The 16,621-nt window shown below is 41.5% G+C and overlaps 2 protein-coding genes across 2 annotated transcripts; both read left to right on the top strand.

Annotated features, from left to right (window-relative positions):
- The first annotated feature begins 7,013 nt into the window (after window positions 1-7,013).
- Window positions 7,014-7,724, top strand: LOC124100539 (olfactory receptor 7E24-like). The gene has a single exon (XM_046456080.1). The coding sequence runs from the start codon at window positions 7,014-7,016 to the stop codon at window positions 7,722-7,724; it is 711 nt and encodes a 236-aa protein (XP_046312036.1).
- Window positions 7,725-13,422: 5,698 nt separating this feature from the next.
- LOC124100544 (olfactory receptor 7E24-like) lies at window positions 13,423-14,343 on the top strand. Its single transcript, XM_046456083.1, has one exon. It carries the CDS (start codon window positions 13,513-13,515, stop codon window positions 14,341-14,343), a length of 831 nt encoding a protein of 276 aa, XP_046312039.1. The 5' UTR covers window positions 13,423-13,512.
- Window positions 14,344-16,621: the final 2,278 nt, after the last annotated feature.

The raw sequence follows: 16,621 nt of genomic DNA, 5'->3' as shown, positions 1-16,621 counted from the left end.
TTTGGAGAAAACATAAATCCACAACAGAAGCAAATGAGAAGATCAAGAATGATGAGAAATCTTGCAGAAAATTGGAACATAATGCATTCTGGTTATGCTGCATTAACTTTAATTTAGTGGCCATTAAAAGCAGTCTTTACACAGTATTCAATATATTCTCAAAGGGTTTTGTCCAAAAGCCTTAGAAAAAAAATGAGGTAAATCAAACTTCTTCTTAATTTTCCTTATAGAACAGTCATTACTTATTATCTGATTATTTCTTAAACAGTAAGCTAAATTTCATTGTGATCATGAACTTCTTCTCTCCTTTGCTCCTGGATTTCTAATATTGCTCAGTTCAGTATCTCCAAGGTGAGTATAGAAAGAGGGTGAATGACGGAGGAAGCAATGATAAAGGAGACTGGGTGAAGACTGGGTATTTCACTGCCAAACATTATTATTGAAGATGTATGGACCTAAAGTGTGAGCATCTTGCTGATTCATATTTGAATTATATTGTTTATAGAATGGGTGGTACCTGTTTTATGTTTTTCTGTTTCAAAACTTCTTTGTTTGTTTCAAAAGGTGCCCAAGAAATATGGAAGCAAAATATCTAACATGTCTCTCTAAATTCTATCTCATGGGACGCAACCCATCCTCTTTGGACTGTTCCTGTCCATGTACCTGGTCACAGTGCTTGGGAACCTGCTCATCATCCTGGTTGTCAGCTCTGACCCCCATCTCCACACCCCCATGTACTTCTTACTCTCCAACCTGTCCCTACTGACATTGGTTTCATCTCCACCTCAGTCCCAAACATGATTGTGAACATCCAAACTCACAGCAGAGTCATCTCCTATAGGGGTGGCTGACACAGATGTCTCTTTTTCTCCTTCTTGGTAATATGGATTATATGCTTCTGACTGTAATGGCCTATGAGCGGTTTGTGGCCATCTGCACCCCACTGCATTATCAGGTCACTATGAGCCCTCGCCACGGCGGCTTCTTAGTTTTGGGGTCCTTTTTTCTGTGTCTCTTGGACTCTCAGCTGCACAATTTGATGATCTTACAAATTACCAGTTTCAAGCATGTGGAAATTTCCAGTTTCTTCTGTGACCCTTCTCAACTCCTGAATCTTTCTTGTTCTGACACCTTCTCCAATAACATTGCCAAGTATTTTCTTGCAGCCATCTATCGCCTGTTCCCTCTCTCAGGGATCTTTTTCTCTTACTATATAATTATTTCCTCCATTCTGAGGATCCCTTCTTCAGGTTGGAGGTGCAAAGCCTTCTCCACCTGTGGCTCTCCCCTGGCAGTTGTTGGCTTATTTTTAGAAACAGCCTCTGCAGTGTACCTTGGATCAGCTGCATTAAATATTTCCAAAAAAGATGTGATGGCCTCAGTGATGTTCACTGTGGTCACCCCCATGCTGAACCCTTTCATCTACAGCCTGAGGAACAGGGACAGTAAAAGTGCCCTGAGGAGGCTGCAGAGTAAGGCACCCTGACCTCAAGACCTGTGGTCTCTGGTTGCAATGCATGCCACAAATGCAGCAAATGTTGATGCCTGGACCTGTCATTATACACTGTATGCTATTTTCTTATCAATTTTTATAGTAAAATGGTTGGATCTTGTGTTGGGAAGGGATATTTAGTTGTTTTCGTACTAGGAACATTAGGTTTTACTTGGGTAAGTTAAGAATGATGGAGATAAATAATAGTGATTGTTTCACAACTATGTGCATATTTAATGCCACTAAGCTATTCATTTAACCATGATAATGAAAAGTTTTTATAATTTAAATTTATCATAATGAAAAAGACCTAAGTAACTCCTGTTAAAAAAAGGAAACAATTGAAAGAAATCAATCTTACAGATTAACTTCTTTTTTACTAACAATCACTGAAAAACATTAGTTGATATTAATCTTTCTTTCATGACACTGTAGAGCCTGTGATATTCTCATGTAGTGGCCAGTAAGGAATTTTATGTTTTTAACCTCCAAGGTCACACCACAGTCAATGAGCAGCCTGTGCCTCCAGCATTTCAGATTGATGGCTCCATTCAGGTGGGCCCCACACTGTGTTTCTTCTCACAATGGTTGTGTCTATTAGGAAGTCCCTACCTTAGCATGCACAGATGTCAGCCCTAAAGATGAGGTGGGAGGCCCCTGGGTACCAGCCATGTGGAATCCACTCTCCTTACTCATCACCACCTGAGCCAGGGTAAATAGGTAACTGCTGAGGGAGGTGAGGATGGAGGAAGGACCAACATGCAGTGTGGCTGCCCAGAGGGGAGAGCACTGCACAGTGTCAGTCATGGGGACTGAGAGTCGAGGCACATGTGTGACATCCACGGTGGTAGTGAGCATGGCGGCAATGTCACTACAGTTTTCCTTTCCTCCCACACTGATCCTTCTTACCACACACTGTCATCCACATGGAGGGAATGTGCTCTTCACACTGTCCTCAGCACTGAGAGATGTCTATGTAGGTGAGGAGGAGGAGGTGGACCTGGATGAGGACAGCATCCAAACATATGATCCTTCCACCAGAGATCCCTGAGTGCCAGGCGCTGAATTGTGTGCTATTTGTAGATTCTTAAATTCTTCTGCAAAATCTTCACCAAGGTATAAGTGCCATGTTATTGTATTTGACAGAATAGAGAGGATTAGATATTTTTGTAACTTGGGCTAGCAGTTTAAGTCAAATAACTGAAGCTATGTGTGAAATGCACTGTGGATTTGTGACACATGGCATCTTGGTAGGACAGTGCTGGCAGATTGTCCCTTTCACAAGCACCCCTGTTTCATTTTCTGTCCCTTCAGAATATGACTCTATTTTTTCTGTGCCCTTCACTTGGGATTTCCAGTAGATCCCAGGACTAACACTTGCACTAATTCTGGAAAAGTGGCTTAAATGAGTTGATGATCTAAGTTTAAGTGGGCACAAATCAACCAGCCCGGAGTTCCCTGAGTCCCCCTCTATAGGACACCCTTGCAGCTGCCACATCCTTCTGAATTCTGGGAATCAGCCCTCTTCTTGGGAGGAAGCAAAGCATGTCATGATTACATGACTACTCAGGGACTTGGAAGGGGTTAAGACTGTATTTGGTAGGTGCCTGCAGCTAAGACCTCTGGATTCAGCTTAAAATATTGTGATGGATGGAGCAAAGGACCCCACCCCCCACTGATGCAAAGGCCAAATTTGGGGGCCAACAGAGGTGAGGCAAAGAACCTCACCCCCCACGGTTGTAAAGGCCTATCCACAAGTATGGTTGTATGCTGGACCAGTAGTCAATGACCAGTAGGATCCAATTGCAATGGTACCAACCTAAGACAGGAGGCTGATGCCTTGAGGTTAGCTCATCCAATGATGTTAAGGACCATATGTAGTATTGGACAACCTAAGCACAGTCCCTAAGCCACATGCTTGTTGTTTAATTAAACAGAAGGGGAGAGATGTTGAGAGCCACAGTCAAGTCTAGCATTTTGCCAGAGGGAGTACCAGCAAGCCATTGAGATGATAATGGTTAAGTTAAGCTGCTTATTCAGTTGTATATAGACCTCTGCTGTCCCCCTTGGGGGCCCATGCTACTTTGGAGTTCTGGTGGGGATTCCTGGGGAGTTTGCATTGGTTGGGGAAGTTCTGGAAGAGGGATTTCCAGTTGGTGGTGTTCCTGGGAGGGCTGTGTGGGTGGTGTTCATGGGAGTTTGGACAATAAAGGAGTTCCTGTTTGAACCTACAAGTGCCTCATGGTGGCTCAGTTATTTTGTGCCCAGCCAGACTGTGGCAACTATTCTTCCCTAGTGCCCCCTGCCTTAGTGAATTAGCATCCACATATTGCTTTTTATTTAATACTATTTAATACTATCCACAGTAGACAAATTTTGAGACATCATGGTGGAGAGTTTCATGGGTTTGAAGAAAGGCAATGAGGTAGAGCTGAAGGGGCACTTAATGCTGCAGCCTTCCACTGAGGCACAGGTCAGAGTTTCACCTCGTTCCAGCCTCCACTGCCCTTGAACATGGCTTTCTTCTGTAAGAATGGAATCTTATATTAAATCACAATTTTTATTGAGTGGCCCAATATTTATTGAGTTCCATATTTCCTGTTGATGCTGCCCATGTTGTGGAGATATAATATAATCTGTGTTTCCCTTAAGCCATGAGCAGGGAGAGGAGGAGAGATTCACACTGTGCACACACTGGCAGGTGGGATGTGGGTCTGAAATGCTGCCTTCCTGACTCTAGTTCAGGCACCAGCTCTGCTGTTGCAGCCAGAGGAAATAGTATTCCCTATACAAGATGAAATTTCTTCTGGAGTCTTGAAGGACAAAATATTACTAGTTAGGGTTTAGCCTCATATTCATCATACATATTAAGATTGAGAAGATGTAGGTAATATAAACTGTCTGTATAGTGACATAAATGTTGGTCATTAATAGTATATTTGTACATTGGAAACCATTCAACTATTCCTGGCCAATGTATTACACAGGCACTCTTTCTTGTGTGACCTGGTGAGAGGCAAAATCATTTTGAAATGTTTGACATATTAATAAACTTTCCCATTAAGTGGTGTCCTTTCTTCAGGTAACACTTTGCATCAGATAAAGACTTTGAAGAAGAGGAATGTACTTCACAGATGGAATTAATGTAACCTAGTACATTGCAGGGGCAATAAGTATTGGTGTTGCAGACTGCTTAGATGAGCTTTGGGTACTTTTAAGGCAATTTTGTAAAGGAAACTCTATGATAGATAATACTGACATGGAAACACCAACAGAAATTATACCTTCCCACTTCATGACAGAAGATGTGTTTGGAGACAGGTTTGCAAGAGAATGGAATCAGGCAGAGATATTAAGCCTCATGTTTTGTAGGTAATGATTCAGTCTATGTACAATGTTAATCCTGAGACTAGTATTATTGAATTTGTGTGCTTTAACAGAGATTGTATTATCAACGATTATAATTTCTAACATTCAGAGAGCATGTTCTAAATGCCAGGAAGTTGTTACTCAGTGGATTCCAATTCTGGCGTAAGGACATCTGAAGACTTCACATGCAGATATGCTGCTTAAATTGGTGTTGATCTGACATTGTGGAATCTGGATAATCTAAAATATCCAAAAGTGCTTATATTAACTTATGAGACATAAGCACTACGTATGCAATTGGAAAGATTTAAAAATAAATTTTCAAAAACTATACAAGGTAGGTAATTATTTACAATTTGGCAATTCCCAAGTGTATTTACTATTTCCTTGACTGTTTATTATTATTTTTTCATTGTTTTCTAATTTAATTACATTGAAAACTTACAATGAATGAAACTTTTTCCCTCATGTGGCTGAAATAAAGGAATTTCAAGCCACTTATCAGGAATGAACAGACAGTCCATGAAGAGGAAATGAAGTGGTTGCGTGAAAGGCTGAGCTCTGGGGCTTTCTTTGGGGTTAAATCTTAAAACTATAAACTTGATGTTTTGAGATCACAAATCCATTAAACAGTTTTAGCAGGCCAGATGGAGTAGAGAGTCAAAGAACAGAAAAAGAGTGAAGAGTCATTCTACATAGCAGATATTTTATTGATATTATATGGGTTGATTCAAAAAACCTGCATAAAATTAAACTCTTCAGAGGAGTTGATTGATGTTACATCATGTGTCCTCCAAGAGCTCATGTGTAAGACAATGCAAGAAAAATTAGAAATGAAATGTTTGAGTTATACGAGGCTTCACCTAATCAGTATATTAATTCTCTGATAGGAATTAACTGGGTGGTGACTGAAGGCAGATAGAGTGTGGCTGGAGGAGGTGGGTCCCAGGGGGCATGCCTTTGGAGTTTCTATGTTGTTCTTGCTGAGAAAACACTCTCTACACTTTCTGGGTGACCCATTCCAGCTGTACACACTTCTGCCAGGATGTTCTGCCTCACCTCAGGCAAAACTAGGGAATGGACTAGGCCATTGATGGCTAAGACCATGAGCCCCAAATAAACTTTTCCTCCTCTAAATTGTTCTATCAGGTCTTTTGGTCACAGAAATGAAAAACCTGACTAAACAACTTCTTACAGCTTATGATTTTTATGACTCGTACAGGGCACAATATTGCCACTTTTGTGGTCAGTGCTATATTGATATTGTGCACTGAATCATTCATATTTATTCAAATTTTAAGTTTACAATGACAAGGATGTTTAGTTTATATTCTATCATTTTTAAAGAAAAAAATACGAATCCACACAGGAGGCGAATGAGAAGTGGAAAGAACGATGAGACCCCTTGCAGTAAAAGGGCACATGCTGCTATCTGGTCAGGATCCCTCACCCTTGCTCTAGTATTCAGGAAAATCAGTCCTTGCACAATTGTAAAAATCTTGTCAAAGAGCTTTGTCCAAAGGCCTAAAAATAAAATAAGGTATATCAAACTGCTTCTTAATTTCCCTTAAAGGAAGGTCTTTCCTCATTAACTATTTTTTTCCTTAAACAATAAGACATATTTCATTGTGATCATGAATTTCTCTCCTCGGTTGCTGGACTTCAAACATTGCTCAGTTCAATATCTCTAAGGTGAGTATGAAAAGAGGGTTGGATGAGTGATAAATGGAAATGAAAGAGTGTGCAGAGGCTGGGTGTTTCACTACTGAGCATTATTATTGAAGGTGCACAGACCTAAGTGTGAGAACCTTCCTTGTGCCTGCCTGAATCACAAGTATACAGAGTGACGGGTGCTTATTTTGTTATTTTCTTTTTCTCACCCTCATTGCTTTTTCAAAAGGTGTTCAAGAAAAATAGACACACAAAATCTAACCCATGTCTCTGAATTCCAACTCCTGAGCCTGTCACGGATCCAGACCTGCAGCCCATCCTCTTTGGACTGTTCCTGTCCATGTGCCTGGTCACAGTGCTTGGAAACCTGCTCATCATCCTGGCGGTCAGCTCTGACCCCCACCTCCACACCCCCACGTACTTCTTCCTCTCCAACTTGTCCGTGGCTGACATCAGTTTCATCTTGACCACAGTCTCAAAGATGCTGGTGAACATCCAGACTCACAGCAGAGTCATCTCCTACATGGGCTGCCTGACACAGATGTCTCTTTTTGCCATTTTTGTCTGTATGGATGACATGCTTCTAACTGTGATGGCCTATGACCAGTTTGTGGCCATCTGTCACCCCCTGCAGTATTCAGTTATTTTGAGCCCTTGCCCCTGTGGCTTCTTAGCTTTGGTGTCTTTCTTGCTGAGTCTTTTGGACTCCCAGATGCACAGTTTGATGATTTTAAAAATTACCAGCTTCAATGATGTGGAAATTTCTAGTTTCTTCTGTGACCATTCTCAACTTCTGAATCTTTCCTACTTGAACACCTTCTCTGATAACATTATGAAGTATTTATTTGCTGCCATATATATCCTTTTTCCCATCTTAGGGATCCTTTTCTTTTACTACAAAATTATTTCCTCCATTCTGAGGATCCCATCCTCAGGTGGGAAGTACAAAGCCTTCTCCACCTGTGGCTCTCACCTGGCAGTTGTTTGTTTATTTTTTGGAACAGCCTCAGGGGTGTACCTTGGATCAGCTGTGTCACATTCTCCCAGAAATGGTGCAGTGGCCTCAATGATGTACACTGTGGTCACTCCCATGCTGAATCCATTCATCTACAGCCTGAGGAACAGGGACATTAAAAGGGCCCTGAGGAGGCTGCAAGCAAGACAGTCTAATCTCACCCCTTGTGGTGTCTAGTTGCAATATGTGTTCGAAAATGCAGGAAAGCTAAATACATGGTTCTGTCAATATTCCCCTGTGTCTAATTTCTCACCAAGTTTTATAGTAGAATGGTTGGAACTCATGTTGGGAAAGGATGTTTGGAAGTTTTCACATTGGGAACAAATTTTTAGTTTGGTGAGATAAAAAATATTGGCGATAGTTGATAGTGATTGTTTCACAACTCTGTCAATATTTAATGCCCCTGAGACATGCAATTGGCAATGGTAATTATGATTCCAAGTATTTGTAACTTAAAATTTCCATAATGAAAGTGGACTTTATAAACCACTATGTTTAAAAAACAATTAAAGAAATCAACAGTACAAATGGACTTCTTTTTCCATTTAAATCATGTTTAAATGACATAAGCTGTTGTTCATTTTTTACCCTTCTTCCTACCAAATCATTATAAGGACATCTTAGAGTCTGTGATAATCGCCTCTTGGCCAGTAGAAGTTGTGTGCATTGAGCCTCCAATAGTCAATGAGCAGCCTGTGCCTCCAGCATTTCAGCTTGATGGCTCCAGTCAGGTGGGCCCCATCCTGGGTTTCTTCTCACCCCAGTTGTGTCTTAGGAAGCCCCTACCTGAGCGTGCACAGATGTCAACCCTAAAGATGAGGTGGGAGGTGCCTGGGTACCAGCCATGTGGAATCCACTCTCCTTAGTCATGACCACCTGAGCCAGTGTAAATAGGTAACTGCTGAGGGAGTTGAGGATGGACGAAGGACCAAAATGCAGTGTGGCTGCCCAGAGGGGAGAGTACTGCACAGTGTCAGCCATGGGGACTGAGAGTCGAAGCATGTGTGTGACATCCATGGTTGTGGTGAGCATGGCGGCAATGTCACTACAGTTTTCCTTTCCTCCCACACTGATCCTTCTTACCACACACTGTCATCCACATGGAGGGAATGTGCTTCTTCATGCTGTCCTTATCACCTTTATGAAGGTGATGAGGAGGAGGTGGACCTGGATGAGGATAGCACATGATCCTTCTGTGACCCTTGTCATGATCCTTCCTTGAGAGATCCCTGAGTGCCAGGCACTGAACTGTGTACTATTTGTAGATTATTTAATTCATCTGCAAAATCTTCACCAAGGTATAAGTGCCATGATATTTTATTTGACAGAATAGAGAGGATCAGAGTTTTTAGTAACTGTGTTAGGAGTTTGGTCAAATAACAAGGCATGTGTGAAATGCACTGTGAGTTTGACTCACATGGCATCTGAGCAGGAAAGTGCTGGCAGGTTGTCCCCTCCACAATCAGCCCTGTGTTTCACTTTACTGTGATTGCAGGATGGGACCCCTTTCCTCTGCACTTCCCTTCCAGATTTCTGGTAGAGCCCAGGACAAAGCAGTGAGTAGCATCAGTTGCACCAGTTCATGAAGAATGGCTGAGAGGGGACAAAGGTCTATGGTCAGGTGGGCCAAGTAATCCACCATAGACCTCCCTTTTCCCCCACTCCAGCAGACCCATGAAGCTGCCTCAAGCTCTTGCATTCTGGTAAATAGTCCTCTTATCTGAATAGGAGATAAGCAGGTCTTTACTCTTTAGGAATCTTGAAAGAGCTAGGATAACCAGAGAGGTGCCTGTAGCTAAGACCCTGGATTCAGCTTAAAATATTCTGATGGTTGGAAAACAGTGAAAAAGATTAGTGCATCAAGTCCAGGAAGTCACAATGTAATTTTTACTGCTGTTGGCTAAACTCCTCTTTCTGCAACAAAGGCAGGTTGTTACTGTCTTTGAAACCACCCGAGCTGGTTTCTAATTGATACAGTATGATGTGTCAAATGCATTCTATTATCAGGTGTAACAAATCAGAACAACATTAAACTACAAAACAAACCATCAGGGTGATGAAGATGTGATGCAGGTATAAATTATAGACCAAAGTCAGATGGTTATAATTAATATGGAAAGGCTAAACTTGCAACTATTCCACTGAAATATTTTTGAACTCAAGTCACTCTTTTTATATTTCTATAATTTTGCATCTTTATATATCCTTATTTAAATATATGATGTATATTTGAATGCAACGACCATCTCCCTTTTATTTCTGCTTCTCCAGAGCTTGTACCATGTTAGGCACAGAGGAGATAAAAAATAAAAATGCATTGAATACTAGTTGTGTGCACAGGTCCTGGCCTTCCTTGCTCAATGGGGTTTCAACCCCCTGGTGCTCTCCTGTCTGTACCTTCCTCCTGCTCAGGAATGTCCCACAGAGCCAGAGACTAGACTGAGCTTCTCTTGTTTGGGTCTGTGTCATGGACACCAGAACCCCATACTTTCCTTAGCAGCATCTACAACCTTCAGTTACTCACAAACAATGGCAGGAAAGTCCACGAACCTAGGAGAAGAAAGTAGAAACAGAGGTAAGTGACAGGAGACTCTTAGAGCTTTGTCTGAGACACATTGTACTTTCACATTACTCCAATATGACAGTAGAATCCTTTGACAATTATTATGAACAGTGCACCCACTATTTTTTAATGAGTGAATGCTTAATTTAAAAAAAAAAAAATTAAAGACCAAATAAATGTCATTAAAATGTATACTTCAGATGGTTCAAGTAGTAATGTCTTGTGATTTATATTTTAACCTAATAAGAATGGATCTTAAAAGCTGGTGTAGCTATTAAAAACTCAGAAGTGAAAGAAGTAATTGAGTAACAAGGTTCTTCCCAATTACGGCTAGGGTCCAAATCTTAAGTGATCTTCATTTTCTTTTCTTCATCTTCCTGCATTAATGTTGGGAAGTCCTTAGAGATGGCATAACATGGACCAATTAGTCTAATTGTGAGCTCTGTGCATTGAGCTTCCAAGGTCCTATATTAGTCCGCAGTCAGCCTGTGCCTGCAGCCCTTCAGTGGATGGTTCCTGACCAGTGAGTTGCATGGCTGTGTCCCCTACTGTGGTTCTGCGTTGGGAAGCACCAGCTGACAGCATATTCACGGGAATGCTAGGCACAGAGTCTGAGTCTTTGTTGGTCACCAGGTATGGGTGGGTCTTGGCATGTGCACTTCTTTTTTTAAATATTTTTTTAGTTGTAGATGGACACAATATCTTTTTTTATTTATTTTTATGTGGTGCTCTGAATCGAACCCAGTGCCTCACACCTGCGAGGCAGGCACTGTACCACTGAGCTACAACCCCAGCCCGGCACGTGCACTTCTATGTCATGAGCCAGCAGAGAACCAGCACAACCCAGTAAGTGCAGAGGGAGCCTTCGGATACAGGAAGAAACTATTGTTTCTGTATCACAAGGACAAACATCACTTTGAGTATCCAGATAGGCAAATTCCAGTGTGTCAATTTTCATGTCTGTTGCTTGTGAAGCTTATGATTTTATTTTAGGTAAGATATGATTTGCATCCCCCTCCCACTGGTTCTATTTCCCATAAAAATCTCACCCACAACAGCAGAAAGTGGGTTCTTCAAAAGGGTTCCCAAAGGTCTACAAAAGAACTATGGTGGTGGCGATAGGATGATGAGGAGGATGAGAGAAACTAGAGCATCTTGATTGGAGGTGCAGGGCTTCCCAGGCTCAGGTGCTGAGCAACATGGTCTATGCAATCTCTTTCATTTCATGTATATCACCCTGCTCCAGTTATGCATGCCCAATTTATTATTCCTTTACAGTAATCAATGAAGAACATTATATTTATGAAACTTCCTCTTGTTTGCCAAGTAGGAAAGAGCAAAGCGTTGTGTGCACTGGGCTGTCTAGCCATGGACACAGGGCATCACAGGAGAATCCAGGCAGGCTGTCCCATCAACAAGCCAAACAGCCCTTCCTCTTCCCTGTCACTGGAGAAAGAGAGCCTTGTCCTCTGTGCTCTTCCTTGTGGGATTTCTGGGTATCACAGGGGAGAACAGTGGGGGTGCCTGCTCCATGCACTATGGAGGAACAGCCACAGGTCACAGGAGAGATCACAGTAGGGGAGGCTGATGATCATTCAGCACAGATTGTGCTTAGGCCCCTCCAGAACCTCCATGAGCTCACCACATTCCCCTCCATACTTGAAAAGTGTATTCTTAAAGGAAAACCTAATATTGAGTCTTGATATTATTCTCACAAACCTGGAAAGTCTTTAAATGTATACCCAAGATGTAACTGTAGTTAAGACCTCATGACATAGGTAGAAACCTTTGTTGGGTGGGAAAGAAAAAAAAATCTTGTTGATGGGTCTCAGATTCTGTCAGTCCTCTGTGAAGTAGGTCAGGTCATTAGTGTCTGGTTTCAGAATTGTCATCTGAATTGATTTCCCATTGATGCAAATGTGGTAAGGAATAAATAGTTACTAGGTGCTCTTTGGGTCAGAAGGGTCTACATAATTTCCTGTACTGTTCTTTTTGCTGTTATCCAATTCAATCACAGTGAGAACTGAAAAATAATGAACCCATGATTGGCTTAAGTGAAAGAATTGGAATCCATGTTTCTGAAATGACCAGGCTGTCCATGAAGTGGAAATGAGGTGGTTGGAAATGAGACCTGAGATTTGGGGCTGTCCTTGTGAGATAGTCCGAAACTATGAAACTTTGGGGTTGAGATAACAAAACCATGAAGCGGTTTTCATAAGCCAGATGGTATACAGAATTAAGAAAAAGGAAATGAGCAAGGAGCCTTTTGATACAGCAAATATGTTAATGATATTATATGGCTTGATACAAATAAAAGTGCATAAGATTAAAGTATTCAAAGTGTTTCTTATCACTTAATTTTCAATATCATCTAATTGTGCCACAGTCATGGTCAGTGTTACTATTGATTATATGCATTTAACTCAACCATATTTATTGATATTTGAACTTTGCCAAAGACAAGGCTACTTATTTTATATTATCTAATCTTTGAACAGTAAACTTAAATCCACAGAAGAGGGAAATGAGGAAACCAAAGAATGATGGAACTCTTTGATTGTCTTATAGCCATTCTTTCTGACTGTGACTCATCACCCTCAGTTTATTTATCAGAGATTGGAGTTCAGATGGTGTCTTAGAAGGAATAAGTCAACAATATTATCTCAGTACTTAGAATTTTAAAAAAAGTTAAATTGGACTGGTTCTTAATTAATTTTTATAAAGATAGTTTTTTTTTTCTTAATAGGAAAGCCATTATTTATTCTCTGTTTTCCCTCATACAGCAGACTATATTTTACTGTGATCATGAACATCTTCTTTCTAGACCTGAGTTTCTATCATTGCTCAGTTCAATGTCTACAAATATGTAGAAAAGAGGGGTGAAAAAAATTTGTCACAACTTCTTAGAAGAAAACAAGGTAAATCGAACTGGTTTTTCAGTAACTTATGAAGATTATTTATTCTTCATAGGAAAATTATTACTTCTCCCCCACTTATTTTCTTAAACAGTAGACTATATTTTATTGTTATCATGAACCTGTTGCCTTTGCTCCTGGGTTTTTAACTTTGTTCAGTTCAATGTCTCCAAACAGGGTGTGGAAAGAGGAGTGAATGACGGAGAGAGCTACAGTGAGAGTGTGCAAGACTGTGTGTTTTACTACTGAGAACTATGCTGAGGGCATGTGGATCTCTAATGTGAGCAGCTTCCTAGTGAATACCTGAATTCAAATGGACAGAGTGAGGGGGGACTGATGATGTTTTTTTGTTGTTGTTGTTAACACTCTTTGCCTTTCCCAAAGGTGTCCAGAAACACAAAATGTAACGGGCGTATCAGAATTCCAACTCCTGAGCCTCTCAGAGGACCCAGACCTGCAGCCCCTCCTCTTTGGACTGTTCCTGTGCATGTACCTGGTCACAGTGCTTGTGAACCTACTCATCATCCTGGCTGTCAGCTCTGACTCCCACCTCCACACCCCCATGTACTTCTTCCTCTCCAACCTGTCCTTGGCTGACATCGGTTTCTCCTCCACCACAGTCCCAAAGATGATCATGAACATCCAAACTCACCGCAGAGCCATCTCCTATGTGGGCTGCCTGACACAGATGTCCTCTTTTATCTTTTTTGGATGCATGGATGATCTGCTTCTGACTGTGATGGCTTATGACAGGTTTGTGGCCATCTGTCATCCTCTGCATTATCTGGTCATTATGAGCCCTCGCCATTGTGGCTTCTTAACTTTGGTGTCATTTTTGCTGAGTCTTTTGGACTCCCAGCTGCACAGTTTCATGACCTTAAATATTACCAGCTTCAAGGATGTGGAAATTTCTAATTTCTTCTGTGACCCTTCTCAACTGCTGAATCTCTCCTGTTCCAACACTTTCTCTGATAACATTGTCAAGTATTTTCTGGGAGCCTTCTATGGCCTTTTTCCCATCTCAGGGATCCTTTTCTCTTACTACAAAATTATTTCCTCAATTCTGAGGATCCCCTCCTTAGGTGGGAAGTACAAAGCCTTCTCCACCTGTGGGTCTCACCTGGCAGTTGTTTGCTTATTTTTAGTGACAGCCTCCACAGTGTACCTTGGATCAGTTGCATCACATTCTCCCAGAAATGATGTGGTGGCTTCTGTGATGTACACTGTGGTCACCCCCATGCTGAACCCCTTTATCTACAGTCTGAGGAACAGGGACATTAAAAGTGCCCTGTGGAGACTGTACAGCAGGTCACTCTGATCTCAGCAACTTTAGAGTCCAGTTGCAATATAATTTGCAAAATTTCTGCAAAGCTAAACCTCCAGTTCTATTAATCTGCATATTCAGTAATTATAAGGATTTTAATAATAATGAGTTTTTAGTGCAATGGGTGTAGCCAGTGTTGGGAAGAAATGTTTGGGAGTTCTTTATGTGGGAATAAATTATCACTTTGGAAAAATGAAAGATTTTGGAAATGATGATGAATATTTCATAGAAATACTGATGTGATTAGTGCTGCTGTTGATCAATGTACTTGGGAATGATGGAAATTATCATTTTTGTAACTTAATTTTCCTGGAACAATAGTAATTAAAAAGCTAAAATGTTTTAAAATTTAATTTAATATTATAGAACAGCCTCTTCATTATTAGATATCAATGATAAATGCTCATTCATGTTGATTTTCTCCTCCTCGTCTTTATCATTAATATTAGGAAGCTCTTAGAGTTGTTGATGTGCTTCAAATACTTGGTAATTTAAGAGAACTATGCACTGCTTCTCCAAGGTCCCATAATAGTTAACCATCAGCCTGTGCCTCCAGGCCTTCAGTGTGAGGACCCCAGTCCAGTGGGCTCCATTCCTGCCTCTCCTCCTGCTGTGGGTATCTGTTAATGGAGCTCCTAGCTGATCCTGAGTTGACACCTCGAGGCTGAAGTGGGGCCACTGGGCACCAGGTATTTGGAGATTTGGAGCTGCCCTTTTTAGTCCTAAGTCAGGAAAGCCCAGGGTGAATCTGTAACTGCTGTTGGAGGGGAAGGATGGAGGAAGGACATTCCACAGCATTATTTCTTCACCATCAGGAGGAGCATTCAGTTTGTGTACCCAGATGGGAGAACAAGGTGCAGTTATGATATTGTGAGTTCATATGCCTGGTTGTGGTGAGCTCTACAGGAAGCTCATGGAAAGTCCTGCCTTACTGCCACACTGACTCTTCTTTCCATACACTGTCACCCACAAGAGGAGAATGTGTGTCCTTTTAAACTGTCCTCGACACTCCAGAAGGTCTAAAGGTGAGGATGAGGATGAAGATGAGGATGAGGATGAGGAGTGCATACAAACATTATGAGGCTTTACTGAAACAATTTTGTATGCCAGATTGTGAGTTCTGCCTTATTTGTAGATGGTTTAAATTCCTGTGCTGGGTCTTCCCCAGGTATAGGTTATTTCATTTTAGAGAACTGAAAGCAGCACAGGTGTTTATGTAATTGTGCTAGGTTTTTAGGTTGAATAATTGAGGCTATGTTTGAATTCACTATAGATTTTAGTCACATGGAGTCTTGTTAGGCCAGTACTGGCAGGTTATCCACTTCATAGGTGACTCTGTCGCTCCAGGATGGGTCCCTTTTCCTGTGCACTTCTGTTTGGAATTTCTTGCCTACCAGGTCCCAGGACAGAGCAGTCAGTGGCATCAGGTGCAGCAATTTAGGAAGAATATCTGTGATGAGCCAAAGATCTCAGGTCAAGTGGGCACAAATAATCCAGCACGGACTGTTGGGAGCAGCAAATAAATAATTGCTTTGAACTCCATGTCCTTGGAAAGCTTGACTGCTGCATCTGGGCATCTTTCCAAGGGAAGGTGTAGAAGAACAAGCCCATTTGTAGGTGCTCACTGTTAATGGGGCCAATTCCATGCCTGGCATGGAATTTATTAGTTCCATAGCTTTGAACTTAGATGCCCACTAGCCTTGGGTAGAAGAGATTCCAGTGCACCTAAACAGCCTTGAGGCCCAGCTGCCTGCAGAAGGAAGAATTACTGTGCAAGTGATAAGGCCTTGAGCAGACCAATTTCCCACCCCCTCTGGGCTCTGGCTTATCTTGAAGAAGGCTTCCTAACAATGAAGTCCCTCAATGTGTTCTCCTATAAAATAAAGTTTGGTGAGCTTTCTCTTTGATAGAGATCAGACCCATCAGATCCCATCCACCCACCAGGCCTCAGCTCTGAACCTATTTTCTGTGTCTTTTTTCTTTATTTCTAAATATATTTCAGACTTTTCATTTCCGGTGGGCTCACACCTCCCTGTGGTTATCTGATCCCTCCTTGTGCAGGACACAAGGATGACAACAGACCTCCCTCTCCAGGATATCCTTGCAGCTGCCACATCCTCCTATATTATGGTAATCAGCCTCTCCAACATCAGCGTCTCAGATAATTAGTAAATGTCACTCAAGGTGATTTCTAGGTGATACAATGCCACTGAATCTAGATTAAACATAAAGTGTTTGCTCCCTTTGTGAGGGATATGCGATGAAGACATAA

Source organism: Marmota monax, unplaced genomic scaffold (assembly GCF_021218885.2).
Source record: "Marmota monax isolate L192 unplaced genomic scaffold, Marmota_monax_Labrador192_F-V1.1 WCK01_AAM20220418_F8-fsc00804, whole genome shotgun sequence".
NCBI lineage: Eukaryota > Metazoa > Chordata > Mammalia > Rodentia > Sciuridae > Marmota > Marmota monax.
The sequence above is the reverse complement of the archived record's forward strand: the minus strand, read 5'-3'. Positions and strand labels throughout refer to the sequence as shown.